The sequence below is a fragment of the Amborella trichopoda genome, chromosome 6, assembly GCF_054954075.1.
Source record: "Amborella trichopoda isolate Santa Cruz 75 chromosome 6, AtrichopodaSantaCruz75HAP2 v2.0, whole genome shotgun sequence".
NCBI classification, from domain to species: domain Eukaryota; kingdom Viridiplantae; phylum Streptophyta; class Magnoliopsida; order Amborellales; family Amborellaceae; genus Amborella; species Amborella trichopoda.
The window spans coordinates 38,973,275-38,992,464 of NC_142341.1; the positions used below are offsets into that span (position 1 = coordinate 38,973,275).

Consider the following 19,190-nt stretch of genomic DNA (forward strand, 5'->3'; position numbering starts at 1 on the left):
CAAGAGAAAGAGGAGGAACAGGATAAAGAAGCAGTCAAACTTAAACCACCACCAAGTACTATGGCAGGAAAGTTTAGCCTGCAAGGAATTAAGAAGAAAGAAGATAACAAAAAATTGGTGGACGAACTGGTAAAAAAGCTCGAATAATTAAACATAGATGCTAAAGGAGAAATAAGTGGAAATGTACAAGTTCTTCAAGAAAACAAAAATATTACAAATAAAGAAACAGCAAAAAATAGAATAAGCTTTTAAACCAAAGAGCTTAGATATTAATCGAATTGATTACGAGAGAAAAACTAAGCCTGTAGCCCCTACCAGGATGTATAGATCTCCAGATTGAAGAAGAACTGATTACTAGTTTGGTATCCTATTCAGGAAGATTTATAATAAATTGGAATATAGATGGCATTTCCGAAACCAAATCCTTGATCTCATGAAGCATATGACCATGTATGCCACCGCTTGTAAAGCAAGTGGGAGTAAAGACCATGAACTTGCCAAAGCCATTATATGTGGTTTCACAAGGTGGCTCAGAGGCTGGTGGCATTTCCATATGGAAGAAGAAGCTAAATATCAAATTTTAAATGCCACCAAACAATGGGAAGTCAAAACTGAAATTGGACAAGGACAAGTCCTGGAAAATTTAGTTACTGAGGGAGATGCAGTAAATACTTTAATCAATACCATCACACTTCACTTTATGGGAAGTACAGCCCTCTTACCAGTTAGATCTAAGGATTTACTTTTAAATTTAAGATGTCCAACTCTTTCACATTTTAAATGGTATAAAGATGTGTTTTACTCCAGATTACTTTCTCAGGAGGATAGTAAGTCTGACCATTTGAAAGAAAAATTTATAGTTGGACTTCTCCATCTGTTCCCCGAAGAGGTAAAAACACGGCTAAAAAATAAAAATGGGGGAATGATTCCTTACTCTCTTTATACCCTTGGAGAACTCTCAGCAGAAATTTGTGCTGAAGGTCTTGTGTTATGCACTGACCTAAAACTGAGAAGACAATTAGAAAAGCAAAGAATGACGGGGAAAAAGGAATTAGGAGATTTTTGCGAACAATTCGAGTATAATACTTTGCCCACTTCCAATCTTACCCATAAACAAAAATATAAAGACCCACATAAAACGAAGTCTAAATATTCAAAAAGCAAGAAAGATACTTTTCCTAAAAAAATTTTACAAAATCACTCTTTCAAACAAAGGGGAAAAAGAAAAATACCAATTTGCTATAACTGTGGGAAGGTAGGTCATTATAAAAATAAGTGCAGAATAAAAAAGAAAATTAATGCACTTAAACTTGACCTTGAAATTAAAAAACAATTATTTAATATTATGTTAATAAAAGGAGATGACTCAGAAGAATCTTCATCTCCGATAGTAAAATGCTCATTAGAGAAATAAATGAAGAAGAAATAATTGTCACAAGTTCAAACTCTGATTCAAACTCTGATAATGTACCTGATGACAACTACCACTGTAATTTCTTTAAGGCCACTATGGATAAGAATGGTTTAAACTTAAATACTCTAACAAAAGAAGAAAATTTAATTATAGAATTAATTGACAAGATAAGTGACCCAAAGGCCAAAAAGGAAGCCTTAATACAATACATTAATATGGCCAAAGAACCCTCTAGCTCTTCTACCCCTAAACCTTCCCTCATACCGACTAAGTAAGATTATAGTTTTACTGATATTTTGAAAAGAGTTCAAAATAAAACACATGTTCAAAGGGAACCTTCGATTCCTGAGTTAAACAATGAGATAAATGAAGTTCGCAATGAACTCGTAACTCTGAAAGCTAGAGTTTAAAATTTAGAAATGGCTAACCCAACTTTTAGAGAAAATGGGAATGAAAATATTGAAGAAGGATTTAATAATTTAATGCATGATTATAATCATAATCTACTACCACATGAGGTTGAAGATACTCTTCCAAAAATACTAAATGACCATGAAACTTCGACCAAATGTAACATGTTAGAAAAAATACTAGACTGTAAATATGTTAAACAAAGTAATAACTCAAAGATGGTTTACCATTGTTAAAAGAGTTGTCCAAAAAGAATACACCTTTCAAACTACTGCTCTTATAAATTCAGGAGCAGATTTAAATTGTATAAATGAAGGACTAGTCCAACAAAATATTTTAGCAAAACCACACGGGTTTTAAACACTGCTGACGGTAGCAAGACATTAATAAATTATAAACTGTCTGATGCAGCGGTCTGTGACAATGGTGCATGCTTTAAATTTCCCTTCACAATGGTTAAAGGATTAAGCCAACCTGTTATACTTGGAACTCCCTTCTTAAATATGCTTTATCCTATTAAGCTTGATAACACTGGAATAAAGGCAGACATTGAAGGCCATGAAGTAAAATTTGACTTTATTGATAAACCACAAGTCCATAAAATAAATAATATTAAAAATAAAATATCTACAAAAGAAAAAGTCCTCTTTCATTTAAAAGAAGAAGTCAGACATAAGTTCATTGCTGAAAAGCTTACATTACTCCAAATACAAAATAAAATCAGCAATTTTAACATAATGCTTGAAAAAGAAATATATTATGATATTCCAACGCTTTTTGGAGTAGGAAGCAACATATTGTTGAACTTCCTTATAAACCAGGATTCAATGAACAAAAAATTCCTACAAAAGCAAGACCAATACAAATGAATAGTAGACTTCTAGAAATCTGCAAAACTGAGATACATGAATTACTTGATAAAAAACTTATTAGAAAAAGTTTCTCACAATGGAATTGTTCAGCTTTTATACAGAAAAAGTTTCTCATAATGGAGTTGTGCAGCTTTTATATAGAAAAAGCTTCAGAGATTTGAAAGAGGAGCCCCTTGGCTGGTTATAAATTACAAACCTTTATATAAAACTTTGAGATAGATTCGATATACTATCCCAAACAAAAAGGATCTTCTAGATAGATTAGTTAATGCTTGTATATTCTCAAATTTTGATTTAAAATCAAGATATTGGCAAATTCAACTAACATAAAAAGACAGGTATAAAACTGCTTTCAATATTCCTTTCGGGCATTATGAATGGAATGTTATGCCTTTTGGTTTAAAAAATGCCCCTTCTGAATTTCAAAACATCATGAACGACATTTTCAATCCCTACACCAAATTTATCATTGTGTACATTGATGATGTTCTTGTTTATTCTAAAACTATCGACCAACATTGGAAACATTTAAATATTTTCTCTAGAGCTGTAAAAACTGCTGGATTAATTGTTTCAGCTAAAAAGAACTTATAATCAGTATAGACTATAAATATATATATACTTATGGGTATAGACTATAATTTTTTATATCAACTAGGAAATATATACCTTATGTAAATATATAAGTATTTATATACCATTTATAGTCTATACCGACTATTAAGTATATATATAGTGCTAAACAAGGTAATTCTTTAGCCTTCAATTTAAATTTTTCAACAATGATTGTATGTTCATTAGTCCAATTAGAAAGATTCCTTTTTAATCTCTGAAATAAAGGTTTTCCATCCAAAGCCAGATATTATAAAAATTGGAAATATAATTTAGACAACCGAGAAACCTTTGTAGTTCAATTTTCTCTTTGATGATATCTGGGAATTTTGATGCAAACTCAATTGCTCTATCAATAGGGATAATTCTTCCTTGGAAAATATTATGTCCTAGGAACTTTATTTCATAGGTCCGTTGCGGATAGTAGATTCACCGATCCCTAAAAGAGAGACGTTAAACCTCCGATGTCTGCTATCTCTTAGGCAAAGTAAAACCGAATTATTTAAACCAGTTCTGGTCAGAGGTTTTACAGCTATCTGAACAAGACCAATATGAAGATAGTTAAATTATTTCTTTTTATGCTCTTTTATCATTATGGATGAAAGAAGTTGGAAACTATCTTGGTTTTCCATTACATAAATAGTTTCTTCAATAGTTTTAATTGAAAAACTACTCTTAAATTTGAAAGTTCCTTTTTTATAAACATCAGTTATAGGAACCTTGGGAGTATTCCAGTTTTGGATTTGCTTTTCTATGTTATCTATAATAACTTCTCTATTATTAACACGTAGAGTATTACTAGAACTAGACGCAGCTCTATTTGATAATATTCTGAATAAGTTTGCCATTTGAATCTTGGTCTTACCCCTGAGTCAATTGGAAACAGTCCCTAAACCTTACTGCCCTTTTGCCTTGGTGGTCTTTAGATCACAATGACTTTAGAGATTTTAACAAGATTTGGATATATATATATATCCATATCTATATATATGGTCAGACTTTGGATACCAATTTTAATGTGTTGTATTAAGGCTTCCTTTTTGGCCTCTGGGCCACTTATCTTGTCAATTAATTCTATGATTAAATTTTCTTCTTTTGTTAAAGTATTTAAGTTTAAACCATTCATATCCATAGTGGCCTTTAAGAAATTACAGTGGCAGTTGTCATCAGGCACATTATCAGAGTCTGAACTTGTGAAAATTATTTCTTCATCATTTATTTCTCCAATGAGCATTTTACTATCGGAGTTAGAAGATTCTTCTGAGTCATCTCCTTTTATTAACAGAATTAATTGTTTTTTAATTTTGAAGTCAACTTCAAGAGCAATAATTTTCTTTTTTATTCTGCATTTATGTTTACAAAGACCTGCCTTCCCACAGTTATAGCAAATTGGTATTTTTCTTCTCCTTTGTTTGAAAGAGTGCTATTGTAAAAAAAAATTTAAGAAACGTCTTTTTCTTTCCTTTTGAATATTTTAACTTTGTTTTACGTGGGTCTTTATTTTTTTGTTTATGGGTAGGATTGGAAGTGGGCAAAGTATTATACCCGAATTGTTCGCAAAAATCTCCTAATTCCTTTTTCCCAGTCATTCTTTGCTTTTCTAATTGTCTTCTAGGTTTTAGGTCTGTGCATAATGCAAAACCTTCAGCACAGATTTCTGCTGAGAGTTCTCCAAGAGTATAAAGAGAGTAAGGAATCATTCCCCCATGTTTATTTTTAGCCGTATTTTTACCTTTTCAGCAAACAGATGGGGAAGTCCAACAATAAATTTTTCTTTCCAATGGTCAGACTTACTATCTTCCCTAGAAAGTAATATGGAGTAAAACACATCTTTATACCATATAAATGTAAAAGAGTTGGACATCTTAAATTTGCAAGTAAATCCTCAGATCTAGCCGATAAGAGGGCTGTACTTCCCACAAAGTGAAGTGTCATGGTATAGATTAAAGTATTTACTGCATCTCCCTCAGTAACTAAATTTAAAGCATATGTATAGCCATGCCTAAAGACCATGAAATTGGGATATAAGAATATCCCAATTTCTATATATATATATATATATATAAAAATCATGATGAGTTTCTCTTCCCCATCTTATTAGTTCATCTCTCTCACTCAATTAATTTGTCCGAGAAGCCACAAAACGGTTTTTACTTTCTTTCCCAAGTTCTTCAAATATTTTTGGATCCCAATTCAATAAATCATGCTACAACAATGACATTTTGTCGTCTTGCAGTACACATCCGATACTTTCAGTACACAAATGAGATAAAAATAAATAAATAAAAATAAAAAAACAACGGCATCTTGTGTAGCATCATCAAGATGATTCCCCCAGTGACTAGCTCTTCCCTGCAGGAATCATGTTTCATATTTTATGGCATCTGAGTTTAGCCATCTTCCTATGCTTGTTATATATATATTCGGTATATTATGGCTAAATTTTGTGAGCCATGGATCATGTTGAATCCATGTGTTTTTAGATTTATTGTTAAAATATCTAAAATATTTGGGTCAGTCAAAGAAACAGAAAAATTAGGAAAACAATTAAAATATATTGGACCACTACAAAGGCTGGATTCAACCATGCCAAGTAGAGAGTCTGTGAAAATATTGTGTCTTGTATCTCTTAGGCATACAAGCACAGAAGTGTTCAACCCTAAGCGGGTCAAAGGTTTTACGGCTATTTGAATAAGGCCAATGTGTAAATATTTGTAATTATTTTCTTTATGTTTTTCAATTACTTTCTTTGAGAGTAGGTAAAAGTCTTCTTGGTTTTGAGTTACTGATAGACTTTCTTCTACAGTCTTGATGGCATAACCCATCTTGAGTTTAAATGATCTTTTATTATAAACATCATGAATTGGTACCTTAGGAATATTCTAGTTTTGAATATTTTCCTCAATATCATTTATAATAATTTGTTCTTTATTTTTTACTCTAAGTTTTGAAGATGAAGCTACAGTTTTTCCTGTAAGATTCCTTATGAAATTAGCCTTCCGTAGGTTGCGGATAATGACAATCTGGACATTCAGTGGCCTTAGCTTTTTTCCCTAAGCGGCTCTTCCTGGCCTTGGCGGTACTTTTGCTATCGGCTTTCACTTGTCTCTTGCCTTAACTCTCGGACCAAATTTCTTGGTGGTCAATCTCACTTAGTATCTTATGGTAAAATGTAACTTTATCTTTTAACTTATTGCATTAAAAGAACAGTTTGTACAAATTCTCCAGTTGTAACTGTTTACACAATTCCACTGTTGAACAGTTCTACTGTTGTAATTTGTTGACAGTGTTTTACTGTTATGGCTCTGATACCAACTTTCGCCAGGATCTACAGTACTGTCACTTGTTGCTTATTTTTAGTGTTTATTTTAGTTTCAGAATATAATTATTTGTTTTATAACAGGTATGTGAACAACAAACCGTTGTAAGTGATTATTGCTTGTAAAATTCTATAATAGTTAAGGCAAAACAAGATTATTCCTAATAAAGGGATTAGTGATATATCAACTACTATCCACTGAGCATAATTATTTTTTTCGATCTTAATATTAAATAGAATCTTAAATTGCATGATTCAAATATATACTCAAACATATACTTATATTACAAACCTGTGCTTTGTACATGAACTTTATATTACAAAAAGAGAAAGAGATATATTACAGAGAAAAAGATAAAGAAGAGAAGAGAGAAAAGAGTATATTTCAGAGAGAGATCAAACTGAGAGAGGTCAGACTGAAGAGAAAGGGAGACTTACTGTGTACACAGACAGTAACTGGAAAATAACTTCCAGTGATGTGGGCAGTATGAGGGTAAATCGTTGATATTACAATCACACATAATTAACAAAGTAAGGTAAGAAAGAACCTGATTATGTCGAGCTATGAGGGCGAGGATAGCTCCAAATTCTTATTGCAAAAACTGAAAAGATTTGAAAGGTTGCAGAGGTAGGTTGCGGAGGTTACAGGTAAGGTACAGGTAGCAGGAGGTTGCAGGTTGCAAGTAGGTTGCAGGTTGCAGAAGGTTACAAGTTAAGTACGTAGGTAGGTTGCAGGTAGGTACAGGTTCCAGGTAGGTTTCAGGTTGCAGATAGGTACAGGTAGGTACAGGTTGCATGTAGGTTTCAGGTTGCAGGTAGGTACAGGTAGGTACAGGTTGCAGGTAGGTACAGGTAGGTTTCAGGTTGCAGGTAGGTACAGGTAGGTTTCAGGTTGCAAGGTTTAGGCAAGAGGAAGAGTCAGAAGGGAATGAGAGACCCTTGGGGTTTCTGAGCAAAGGAATAGAAGAGAGGAGGAGGAGAAGTGAGACCCTGCCGAATGAAGAGGGTCTGCTCCCTTTTTATAGAGAGGAATTCCTTCCTCATGAAGAAAGGAATAAAGGGGAGAGTAGAGACCGACAAACTGGGAAAGTTTTGTCGGTACAAGACGACAAGAGAGAGTGAGAGAGTGGAGGCATAAAGAGATTCGTCGGTATAAGACGACAAGAGAGAGTGAGAGAGTGGAGGCATAAAGAGATTCGCCTCAAATAGGACAAGAGAAAGTTGACGCAAGAAGAGAAAAATAAAAAGAAAGAAAAGAAAAGAAAAGCATCTTTGTACAGTGGCACTTTTGGCCATATTACATTATTACTTCAGTGGAGCACAGTATTCTTTGTCGGTGACATGATCACCATATTTGTCGTATATGTAGGTGATGGAATCTTGGATTAGTATTTCGTCGTTTATTGCTGATTGCTGTTTGTCTTTTTGTGCCGTCATGGATGTCGTCATGGTCTTTGGCTGAATTCTTCTGGATCGTCTTCTTCTGGATCTGTTTCTTCTGGATCTGTTTCTTCTGGATCATTTTAGCTTAATTGGAGATACTTATTGGCATGAAGTGGAGAGGACTATACGGTTTCTTCGGAAGATGTTGGCTTTCTTACGGCTTCAGATAAAATTTCTTTCATTTGTTTTTCCAGTTCCTCTTTGGATGCATGGGGATTGGTTTGTAACATATTTCGGAGATAAGTTGGAAAGTCAAAAGAGGTGTTTGCACTATTTGGGTTTTCCTGGTATTTAGGTGCTTTTGGAGGTATTCTCTTTGGAGTGGCTTTGGTGAGATCCATTTGGAAGATATCCCACCATTTAACAGATATGGTTTTTCCCAAACGAGGGATGTAGGTATAATCATTTGTGGTATTGGGTGATATAGTATAATCCCATTTCATAATCCAAGGGATTTGGTACAATGCTATAAAGTAGAGGTGAGTGTCAACTGAAGTATCCCTATTATTGTATTGTATAAATTGTTTCTGCAACTCCTTGGAAGGAGGAGGTAAAATCAAAGCAGTTGAACCCCACACAAAATACCAGTTTTGAAACCATGTGGGGAATCTTTCAAAAATAGGCAGCCGGAACTGTAAATACCAGCTGTATGTATTGTTGAGATTTTGGTAGTAAAGGAATTTGGTCAGGCTTCTATATACTCGGCATATTTAAAATATTTATAAGAAAACTCTGGGTTTTGTAATTTCTTTCCCTGTGCGGGATTGCAACCCCACTCATCATAGGAAAGAAGTTTCTTTATTTGAACTTTAGAATAAGCTATTATTCTAGTATTTTGTTGGAAGTAATGGACAACAGAGATGAACCCTGTTTCCATGAGTATGGCTTCATAGTATTCTCGAGTCTTAACCCCATTGATAGGATTAAGATGATTGAACAAGTATAAGGGTGCAAATTTACTTGGATCCATGTGAACCTGATGTTCATCAATGGTTATATCCATTAATATGGACAAACACTTCTGATTCTACCACTGATATAGAATCCTCTAATTCAACAGAAGACAATGATTGTAGTTGTCCTTTACCTCAACATAATGTTCATACACTCACTCAAGAAGATAATTTCATCTTAGATATTATTGATAAGATTAGTGATCCTAATGAAAAAAGAGCTGTTATTACTCAATTTATTAATATTACCAAAAATAAATCAAAACCACTACCTATCAATAAAAATCCAGATGAATATAATTTTTCTGCTATAATAAAAAGAGTAAGTGAGCAACATACTTCTCAACAAAAGGAACCTACAATCCCAGATCTCAAAAAAGCGATTAAAGAAATAAAGACAGAAATAATACAATTAAAAAATAGAATTCAATCACTAGAATTACAACAAATGTCTCAACAAGAGTCTGATACAGATGAAATAGAATTTAATGAATTAATAAATTCTGATTCAAATCAATTATTAGATACTCCTGAATCCTCAGAAGTACATACAGTACCAATTCCTTCTATCAATCTAATAAACAAAATAGTGGTACAAAAATGGTTTGTTCAAGTCAAAATTATAGTTGCAAAAAATTATAGTTTTGAAACTTCAGCTCTTATAAACTCAAGAGCTGACTTAAATTGTATAAACGAAGGACTTGTACCTTCCAAATATTTTGATAAAACCACTCAACTATTAAATACAGCAGATGGTAGTAGATTATTTATTAAACATAAATTATCTAATGCTTCTATATGTAACAATCACCAATGTATTGATATACCATTTATCATGGTTAAAGGATTAAGCCAATCAGTAATATTAGGAGTCCCATTTCTAACTTTGCTCTATCCTATAACCATAAATGAAACAGGAATCTCATCAACAATTCAAAATATTCCAATACAGTTTAATTTCATTCATAAACCAAAATTAAAAGAATTAAATAATGTCAAAAGCCAATTAAAGGATAAAGAAAAATTTCTTTGTACACTAAAACAAGAAATTAAATATAAAGTGATTGAAGAACAATTACAAACTTCTTCAATACAATAAACAATTCAAGCACTACAAAAACAAATAGAAACTTCAATATGCAGTGAACATCCTAATGCTTTTTGGGAAAGAAAAAAACATAATATAAGTTTACCATACGAACAAGGATTTGACGAAAGACAAATCCCTACTAAAGCTAGACCAATACAAATGGATACCAGTTTATTAGAAATGTGCCAAAACGAAATAACTGAACTCCAACAAAGAAAGCTCATAAGACCAAGTTCTTCACCTTGGAGTTGTGCAGCTTTTTATGTTAACAAAAATGCTTAAAAAGAAAGAGGAGTTCCTATACTTGTGATAAATTATAAACCATTAAATAAAGTTTTAGAATGGATAAGATACCCTATTCCCAATAAAAAAGACTTATTGGATAGAGTTGCTCAAGCATGTATATTTTCAAAATTTGATATAAAATCAGGATATTGGCAAATACAATCCAAGAACAGGATAAATATAAAACTGCATTTAATGTTCCATTTGGTCAATTCGAATGGAATGTGATGCCTTTTGGTTTGAAGAATGCTCCATCAGAATTTCAGAAAATAATGAATGAAGTATTCAATGCTTATTACCATTTCATGATAGTTTATATTGATGATGTATTAATCTTCTCAGAATCCATAGACCAACACATCAAACATATTCACACATTCATCCATGCAGTAAACCATGCTGGCTTAGTTGTTTCAGCCAAAAAGATTACACTTTTCAAAACCAATATCAGATTCTTAGGACATATGATACATCATGGCACTATTATTCCAATAGATAGATCCATTGCCTTTGCTGATAAATTCCCTGATAAGATTTTAGATAAAACTGAACTTCAGAGATTTTTAAGATGTTTGAACTATGTTAGTGATTTCTATCCTAACCTTGCATTAGACTCTAAACCTTTATATGATAGACTCAAAAAGAATCCTCCTCCTTGGACTGACATCCATACTCAAGCAATAAAGGTAATAAAGAGCAAGGTAAAAACCCTCGAATGCCTTTCTCTTCCACATCCTACTGCTTTCAAAATTATTGAATGTGACGCCTCTGATAAAGGTCTTGGTGGAATTTTAAAACAACAAATTGATTCTAAAGAACAATTATTACGCTATACATCCAAGGCATGGAATTCCACAGTTAAATTATTCCATGGTGAAAAAGGAATTATTAGCCATAGTCCACTGTGTCACCAAATTCCAAAGTGATGTTTTAAACCAACACTTTCTCATACGAACTGACTGCAAAGCAGCCAAAGATATACTGCAAAAAGATGTGCAAAATTTGTTTTCTAAACAAATATTTGCCCGCTGGCAGGCAATTTTATCTGCCTTTGATTTCTCAATCGAACATCTTCCCGGGTCTTTTAATTCTTTACCCGATTTTCTCACCCTTGAATTTTTGCCGGGGGGCAACACTAACGCCAACGACGAAGCTCCACTATCTCTGGCTCACCAATTATTCCAAGAGAATCAAACCAATACTGATATTCCATTTTTAAACATGGGATCCCGAGGCAATTCTCGCAGGGATAAACAACCCATGAAATCTCTAGTTCCTTATGAAAGAGAACCTTGACCTTTGAATATCCGTTCACCTTCTCAATCTCCAATCCATCAAATAACTTATCCAGAAGCACATGCTTCTACTCCCATATTCTCACCAGCACAGTCAAAACCTGTTCCTCCATCAAATACGCCACGATCTGTATACATTGAAAGAGCCTTTTTAATGGATATAACCATTGATGAACATCAGGTTCACATGGATCCAAGTAAACTTGCACCCTTATACTTGCTCAATCATCTTAATCCTATCAATGGGGTTAAGACACGAGAATACTATGAAGCCATACTCATGGAAAAAGGGTCCATCTCTGTTGTCCATTACTTCCAACAAAATACTAGAATAATAGCTTATTCTAAAGTTCAAATAAAGAAACTTCTTTCCTATGATGAGTGGGGTTGCAATCCCGCACAGGGAAAGAAATTACAAAACCCAGAGTTTTCTTATAAATATTTTAAATATGCCGAGTATATAGAAGCCTGGCACAAATTCTTTTACTACCAAAATCCCAACAATACACACAGCTGGTATTTACAGTTCCGGCTGCCTATTTTTGAAAGATTCCCCACATGGTTTCAAAACTGGTATTTTGTGTGGGGTTCAACTGCTTTGAGTTTACCTCCTCCTTTCAAGGAGTTGCAGGAACAATTTATACAATACAATAATAGTGATACTTCAGTTGACACTCACCTCTACTTTATGGCATTGTACCAAATCCCTTGGATTATGAAATGGGATTATACTATATCACCCAATACCACAAATGATTATTCCTACATCCCTTGTTTGGGAAAAACCATATCTGTTAAATGGTGGGATATCTTCCAAATGGATCTCACCAAAGCCACTCCAAAAAGAATACCTCCAAAAGCACCTAAATACTAGGAAAACCCAAATACTGCAAACACCTCTTTTGACTTTCCAACTTATCTCCGAAATATGTTACAAACAAATCGCCATGCATCTAAAGAGGAACTGGAAAAACAAATGAAAGAAATTTTTGCTGAAGCCGGAAGAAAGCCAACATCTTCCGAAGAAACCGTACAGTCCTCTCCACTTCATACCAATAGGTATCTCCAATTAAGCCAAAATGATCCAGAAGAGACAGATTCAGAAGAATTCAGCCAAAGACCATGACGACATCCATGACGGTACAAAAAGACAAACAGCAATCAACAATAAACGACGAAATACTATTCCAAGACTCCATCACCGACATACGACAAATATGGTGGTCATGTCACCGACAAAGAACACTGTGCTCCACTGAAGTAATAATGTAATATGGCCAAAAGTGCCACTGTACAAAGATGCTTTTCTTTTCTTTTCTTTCTTTTTATTTGTCTTCTTGCGTCAACTTTCTCTTGTCCTATTTGAGGCGAATCTCTTTATGCCTCCACTCTCTCACTCTCTCTTGTCGTCTTATACCGACGAATCTCTTTATGCCTCCACTCTCTCACTCTCTCTTGTCGTCTTGTACCGACAAAACTTTCCCAGTTTGTCGTTCTCTACTCTCTCCTTTATTCCTTTCTTCATGAGGAAGGAATTCCTCTCTATAAAAAGGGAGCAGACCCTCTTCATTCGGCAGAGTCTCACTGCTCCTCCTCTCTTCTATTCCTTTGCTCAGAAACCCCAAGGGTCTCTCATTCCCTTCTGACTCTTCCTCTTGCCTAAACCCTGCAACCTGAAACCTACCTGTACTTACCTGCAACCTGAAACCTACCTGTACCTACCTGCAACCTGTACCTACATGTACCTACCTGCAACCTGAAACCTACCTGTACCTACCTGCAACCTGTACCTACCTGTACCTACCTGCAACCAGAAACCTACCTATACCTACCTGCAACCTGTACCTACCTGCAACCTACCTACGTACTTAACTTGTAACCTTCTGCAACCTGCAACCTACCTGCAACCTGCAACCTCCTGCTACCGGTACCTTACCTGTAACCTCTGCAACCTACCTCTGCAACCTTTCAAATCTTTTCAGTTTTTGCAATAAGAATTTGGAGCTATCCTCGCCCTCATAGCTCGACATAATCAGGTTCTTTCTTACCTTACTTTGTTAATTATGTGTGATTGTAATATCAACGATTTACCCTCATACTGCCCACATCACTGGAAGTTATTTTCCAGTTACTGTCTGTGTACACAGTAAGTCTCCCTTTCTCTTCAGTCTAACCTCTCTCAGTTTGATCTCTCTCTGAAATATACTCTTTTCTCTCTTCTCTTCTTTATCTTTTTCTCTGTAATATATCTCTTTCTCTTTCTGTAATATAAAGTTCATGTACAAAGCACATGTTTGTAATATAAGTATACGTTTGAGTATATATTTGAATCATGCAATTTAAGATTCTATTTAATATTAAGATCGGAGAAAATAGTTATGCTCAGTGGATAGTAGTTGATATATCACTAATCCCTTTATTAGGAATAATCTTGTTTTGCCTTAACTATTATAGAATTTTACAAGCAATAATCACTTACAATGGTTTGTTGTTCACATACCTGTTATAAAACAAATAATTATATTCTGAAACTAAAATAAACAATAAAAATAAGCAACAAGTGACAGTACTGTAGATCTTGGCGAAAGTTGGTATCAGAGCCACAACTGTAAAACACTGTCAACAAATTACAACAGTAGAACTGTTCAACGGTGGAACTGTGTAAACAGTTACAACTGGAGAATTTGTACAAACTGTTCTTTTAATGCAATAAGTTAAAAGATAAAGTTACATTTTACAATAAGATACTAAGTGAGATTGACCACCAAGAAAGTTGGTCCGAGAGTTAAGGCAAGAGACAAGTGAAAGCCGACAGCAAAAGTACCGCCAAAGCCAGGAAGAGCCGCTTAGGGAAAAAAGCTAAGGCCACTGAATGTCCAAATTGTCATTATCCGCTAAAGTCATGAATACTTTAAGTCCGAATACTTTAAAACTTGATCAAAAAGATCAAACAATATTATTTCAAACAAACATAGAAAAAGCTAATATGATTGTCCCAAAAACTATAAAATGGTCAGATATAGTATTACCCCAATCATGGGCATTACAGAATGCCAACCAACCACAAGAAATTCCTAAACATCATATTCCTAATCAAATAATAGAACATACATATGGTAATATTGAAATTAAATTTCAACAACCACAAGTACAAGATGATATTAATATTAATAGGAGAAGAAATATTAAAAATAAAATACCAAGTAGAAACCTTATTCTCACAATCCAAATGTTATTATATTACCTCCTCCTACTCAACCCTCTTCATCCAACTCAGATATTCAATTTCAGGGAACACAAAGAACCACAGATAATGTTGTGATTCCTACATACACATTTAAATCTCATACCACACAAACTACTGAACCCAGTATTGAAGAATTACAAGATTTTCGAGTATGTACTCTACAAATAGAAGAAGATATTTATGATAATAATCAATATTCAGATGAGTACATAGCAGCCTATCTAGCAGCTAAGCTAGAAAGGAAAAAGAGAAAAATAAATAAAGATTTTATCAAAAAAGATTATTTATCCGAAGAAAATAAAAATATAAAAGAATGGTATTTGAAAAGATTTCAACCAAGATTACTAGAACTAATACATAAAAAATATAATAAATTTTTACACCAAGAAAGGTTAAATATAGGATTTTTTCAATGGTTAAAAGAAATGCGTATAGAAAAGAATATTACTATTCCCTCATTTTATAAAATTCAAACAATAGAAGAAAAAACATACATTAGTACTGATGGTACTACAACAGCTAGTATACATCCGCCTGAAAAGAGTATTATACTCAAGGCAGCTATTCCAAAAAAGAATGAGCCTACACAACCTCAATCACTATATGACATAGTAGCTACACCCTATAAAATTATACCTAAAGAGTTAAATAAAAAACAAGAGTACATTCCTCATATTGTGGAACAAAACAATTATACAAATTTATATTTACAATCTTTAGAAAAGCAAACAGAGAGAATAGAAAGAATTGTATCAAAAGAACATCCTTCTGTTACCTCTATTCCAAAATCAGTATTATTTAAACCTCCTCTAGAATTAAATAAAACTCAATTTCACATTGGAGACAATAATAAATCCCTTATGGATCAATTAATATCAAAACTACCCCAGTTAGCTATTAAAGGAGTACCATCATCTCAAATTAATATTCCTCCTCCAACCATTATTCCTCAACCACCCGAGTCTTCTGACAAAGGAAAAGCCATAGTAATACCTGAGCATGAAACAATGATGCTTGCAGAAGAAAAACCCATTATAGAAGATACTATCGAAAATCAAGAAAAAGCATTTATAGATACTACTCCTATAACTGACACCATCAATAAGATAGCCTATGGAAAATATTGGAAACCCATAACGGCCTTACCTTATCATAAGAGACCTACCCCTGTTGATATCCAAATGGAAGAAGATCCTATACAACAAGCAGTATCCTATTCAAGACAATCAATAGTTAATTAGCAAATTGATGGGTTATCTGAATTAAAAATATTAGATGTCATGAGACATATGACAATGTATGCCTCTGCAAATAAAATGGCAAGCAACCATGATCAAGAGGTTGCTAAAGCAATAGTTAATGGATTTACAGGATGGTTAAGAAGATGGTGGGACTTTTATGTGGATGATGATACAAAACAAAGGATTCTCAATAATACAAGACAATGGACGGGAAGAAATGAACAAAATCAAGAAGTAATATACACAGAAAGTGATGCTGTTAACACACTAATATATACCATTACTTTACACTTTGTAGGCAGTACATCAATGCTAGCACCAAGATCAGAAGATCTGCTCTCTAATTTACGCTGTCCTACCTTATCTCATTATAAATGGTATAAAGATGTATTTTTCTCAAGGTTATTAATAAGAGAAGATTGTCAGCTAGACCACTGGAATGAAAAACAAAGGCTGGATTCAACCATGCCAAGTAGAGAGTCTGTGAAAATATTGTCTTGTATCTCTTAGGCATACAAGCACAGAAGTGTTCAACCCTAAGCGGGTCAAAGGTTTTACGGCTATTTGAATAAGGCCAATGTGTAAATATTTGTAATTATTTTCTTTATGTTTTTCAATTACTTTCTTTGAGAGTAGGTGAAAGTCTTCTTGGTTTTGAGTTACTGATAGACTTTCTTCTACAGTCCTGATGGCATAACCCATCTTGAGTTTAAATGATCCTTTATTATAAACATCGTGAATTGGTACCTTAGGAATGTTCCAGTTTTGAATATTTTCCTCAATATCATTTATAATAATTTGTTCTTTATTTTCGTTGAAGATGAAGCTACAGTTTTTCCTGTAAGATTCCTTATGAGATTAGCCATCCGTAGGTTGCGGATAATGACAATCTGGACATTCAGTGGCCTTAGCTTTTTTCCCTAAGCGGCTCTTCCTGGCCTTGGCGGTACTTTTGCTATCGGCTTTCACTTGTCTCTTGCCTTAACTCTCGGACCAACTTTCTTGGTGGTCAATCTCACTTAGTATCTTATGGTAAAATGCAACTATATCTTCAAAACTTAGAGTAAAAAATAAAGAACAAATTATTATAAATGATATTGAGGAAAATATTCAAAACTGGAATATTCCTAAGGTACCAATTCATGATGTTTATAATAAAAGATCATTTAAACTCAAGATGGGTTATGCCATCAAGACTGTAGAAAAAAGTCTATCAGTAACTCAAAACCAAGAAGACTTTCACCTACTCTCAAAGAAAGTAATTGAAAAACATAAAGAAAATAATTACAAATATTTACACATTGGCCTTATTCAAATAGCCGTAAAACCTTTGACCCGCTGAGGGTTGAACACTTCTGTGCTTGTATGCCTAAGAGATACAAGACACAATATTTTCACAGACTCTCTACTTGGCATGGTTCAATCCAGCCTTTGTAGTGGTCCAATATATTTTAATTGTTTTCTTAATTTTTCTGTTTCTTTGACTGACCCAAATATTTTAGATATTTTAACAATAAATCTAAAAACACATGGATTCAACATGATCCATGGCTCAGAAAATTTAGCCATAATATACCCAATATATTATAAAGTCATGAATACTTTAAGTCCGAATACTTTAAAACTTGATCAAAAAGATCAAACAATATTGTTTCAAACAAACATAGAAAAATCTAATATGATTGTCCCAAAAACTATAAAATGGTCAGATATAGTATTACCCCAATCATGGGCATTACAGAATGCCAACCAACCACAAGAAACACTTGTTGCTTATTTTTATTGTTTATTTTAGTTTCAGAATATAATTATTTGTTTTATAACAGGTATGTGAACAACAAACCGTTGTAAGTGATTATTGCTTGTAAAATTCTATAATAGTTAAGGCAAAACAAGATTATTCCTAATAAAGGGATTAGTGATATATCAACTACTATCCACTGAGCATAACTATTTTCTCCGATCTTAATATTAAATAGAATCTTAAATTGCATGATTCAAATATATACTCAAATATATACTTATATTACAAACATGTGCTTTGTACATGAACTTTATATTACAGAAAGAGAAAGAGATATATTACAAGATAAAGAAGAGAAGAGAGAAAAGAGTATATTTCAGAGAGAGATCAAACTGAGAGAGGTCAGACTGAAGAGAAAGGGAGACTTACTGTGTACACAGACAGTAACTGGAAAATAACTTCCAGTGATGTGGGTAGTATGAAGGTAAATCGTTGATATTACAATCACACATAATTAACAAAGTAAGGTAAGAAAGAACCTGATTATGTCGAGCTATGAGGGCGAGGATAGCTCCAAATTCTTATTGCAAAAACTGAAAAGATTTGAAAGGTTGCAGAGGTAGGTTGCAGAGGTTACAGGTAAGGTACAGGTAGCAGGAGGTTGCAGGTTGCAAGTAGGTTGCAGGTTGCAGAAGATTACAAGTTAAGTACGTAGGTAGGTTGCAGGTAGGTACAGGTTCCAGGTAGGTACAGGTAGGTTTCAGGTTGCAGATAGGTACAGGTAGGTACAGATTGCAGGTAGGTACAGGTAGGTTTCAGGTTGCAGGTAAGTACAGGTAGGTACAGGTTGCAGGTAGGTACAGGTAGGTTTCAGGTTGCAGGTAGGTACAGGTAGGTTTCAGGTTGCAGGGTTTAGGCAAGAGGAAGAGTCAGAAGGGAATGAGAGACCCTTGGGGTTTCTGAGCAAAGGAATAGAAGAGAGGAGGAGGAGAAGTGAGACCCTGCCGAATGAAGAGGGTCTGCTCCCTTTTTATAGAGAGGAATTTCTTCCTCATGAAGAAAGGAATAAAGAGGAGAGTAGAGAACGACAAACTGGGAAAGTTTTGTCGGTACAAGACGACAAGAGAGAGTGAGAGAGTGGAGGCATAAAGAGATTCGTCGGTATAAGACGACAAGAGAGTGAGAGAGTGGAGGCATAAAGAGATTCGCCTCAAATAGGACAAGAGAAAGTTGACGCAAGAAGACAAAAATAAAAAGAAAGAAA

The 19,190-nt window shown here is 33.9% G+C and overlaps 1 protein-coding gene across 28 annotated transcripts in view; it reads right to left on the reverse strand.

Moving 5' to 3' along the window:
* Window positions 1-19,190, reverse strand: part of LOC18437191 (uncharacterized) — a 51,535-nt gene that overhangs the window by 23,950 nt on the left and 8,395 nt on the right. For 13 of the 28 annotated variants that reach the window (XR_016058436.1, XR_016058437.1, XR_002281473.2 and 10 more), the window contains one exon: window positions 16,088-16,154. The exons of 11 other annotated variants lie outside the window; for them this stretch is intronic. Coding sequence is in view for 1 of the 17 variants with exons in the window: in XM_088870631.1 (XP_088726757.1) it covers window positions 15,853-15,934; window positions 16,088-16,154 (149 nt within the window). In the remaining 16 variants the exon portion in view is untranslated. Of the gene's footprint in view, window positions 1-15,850; window positions 15,935-16,087; window positions 16,155-19,190 lie in introns of all 28 variants that reach the window. 4 more of the 28 variants (XR_016058425.1, XR_016058430.1, XM_088870631.1 and 1 more) reach the window with 3 other exon arrangements.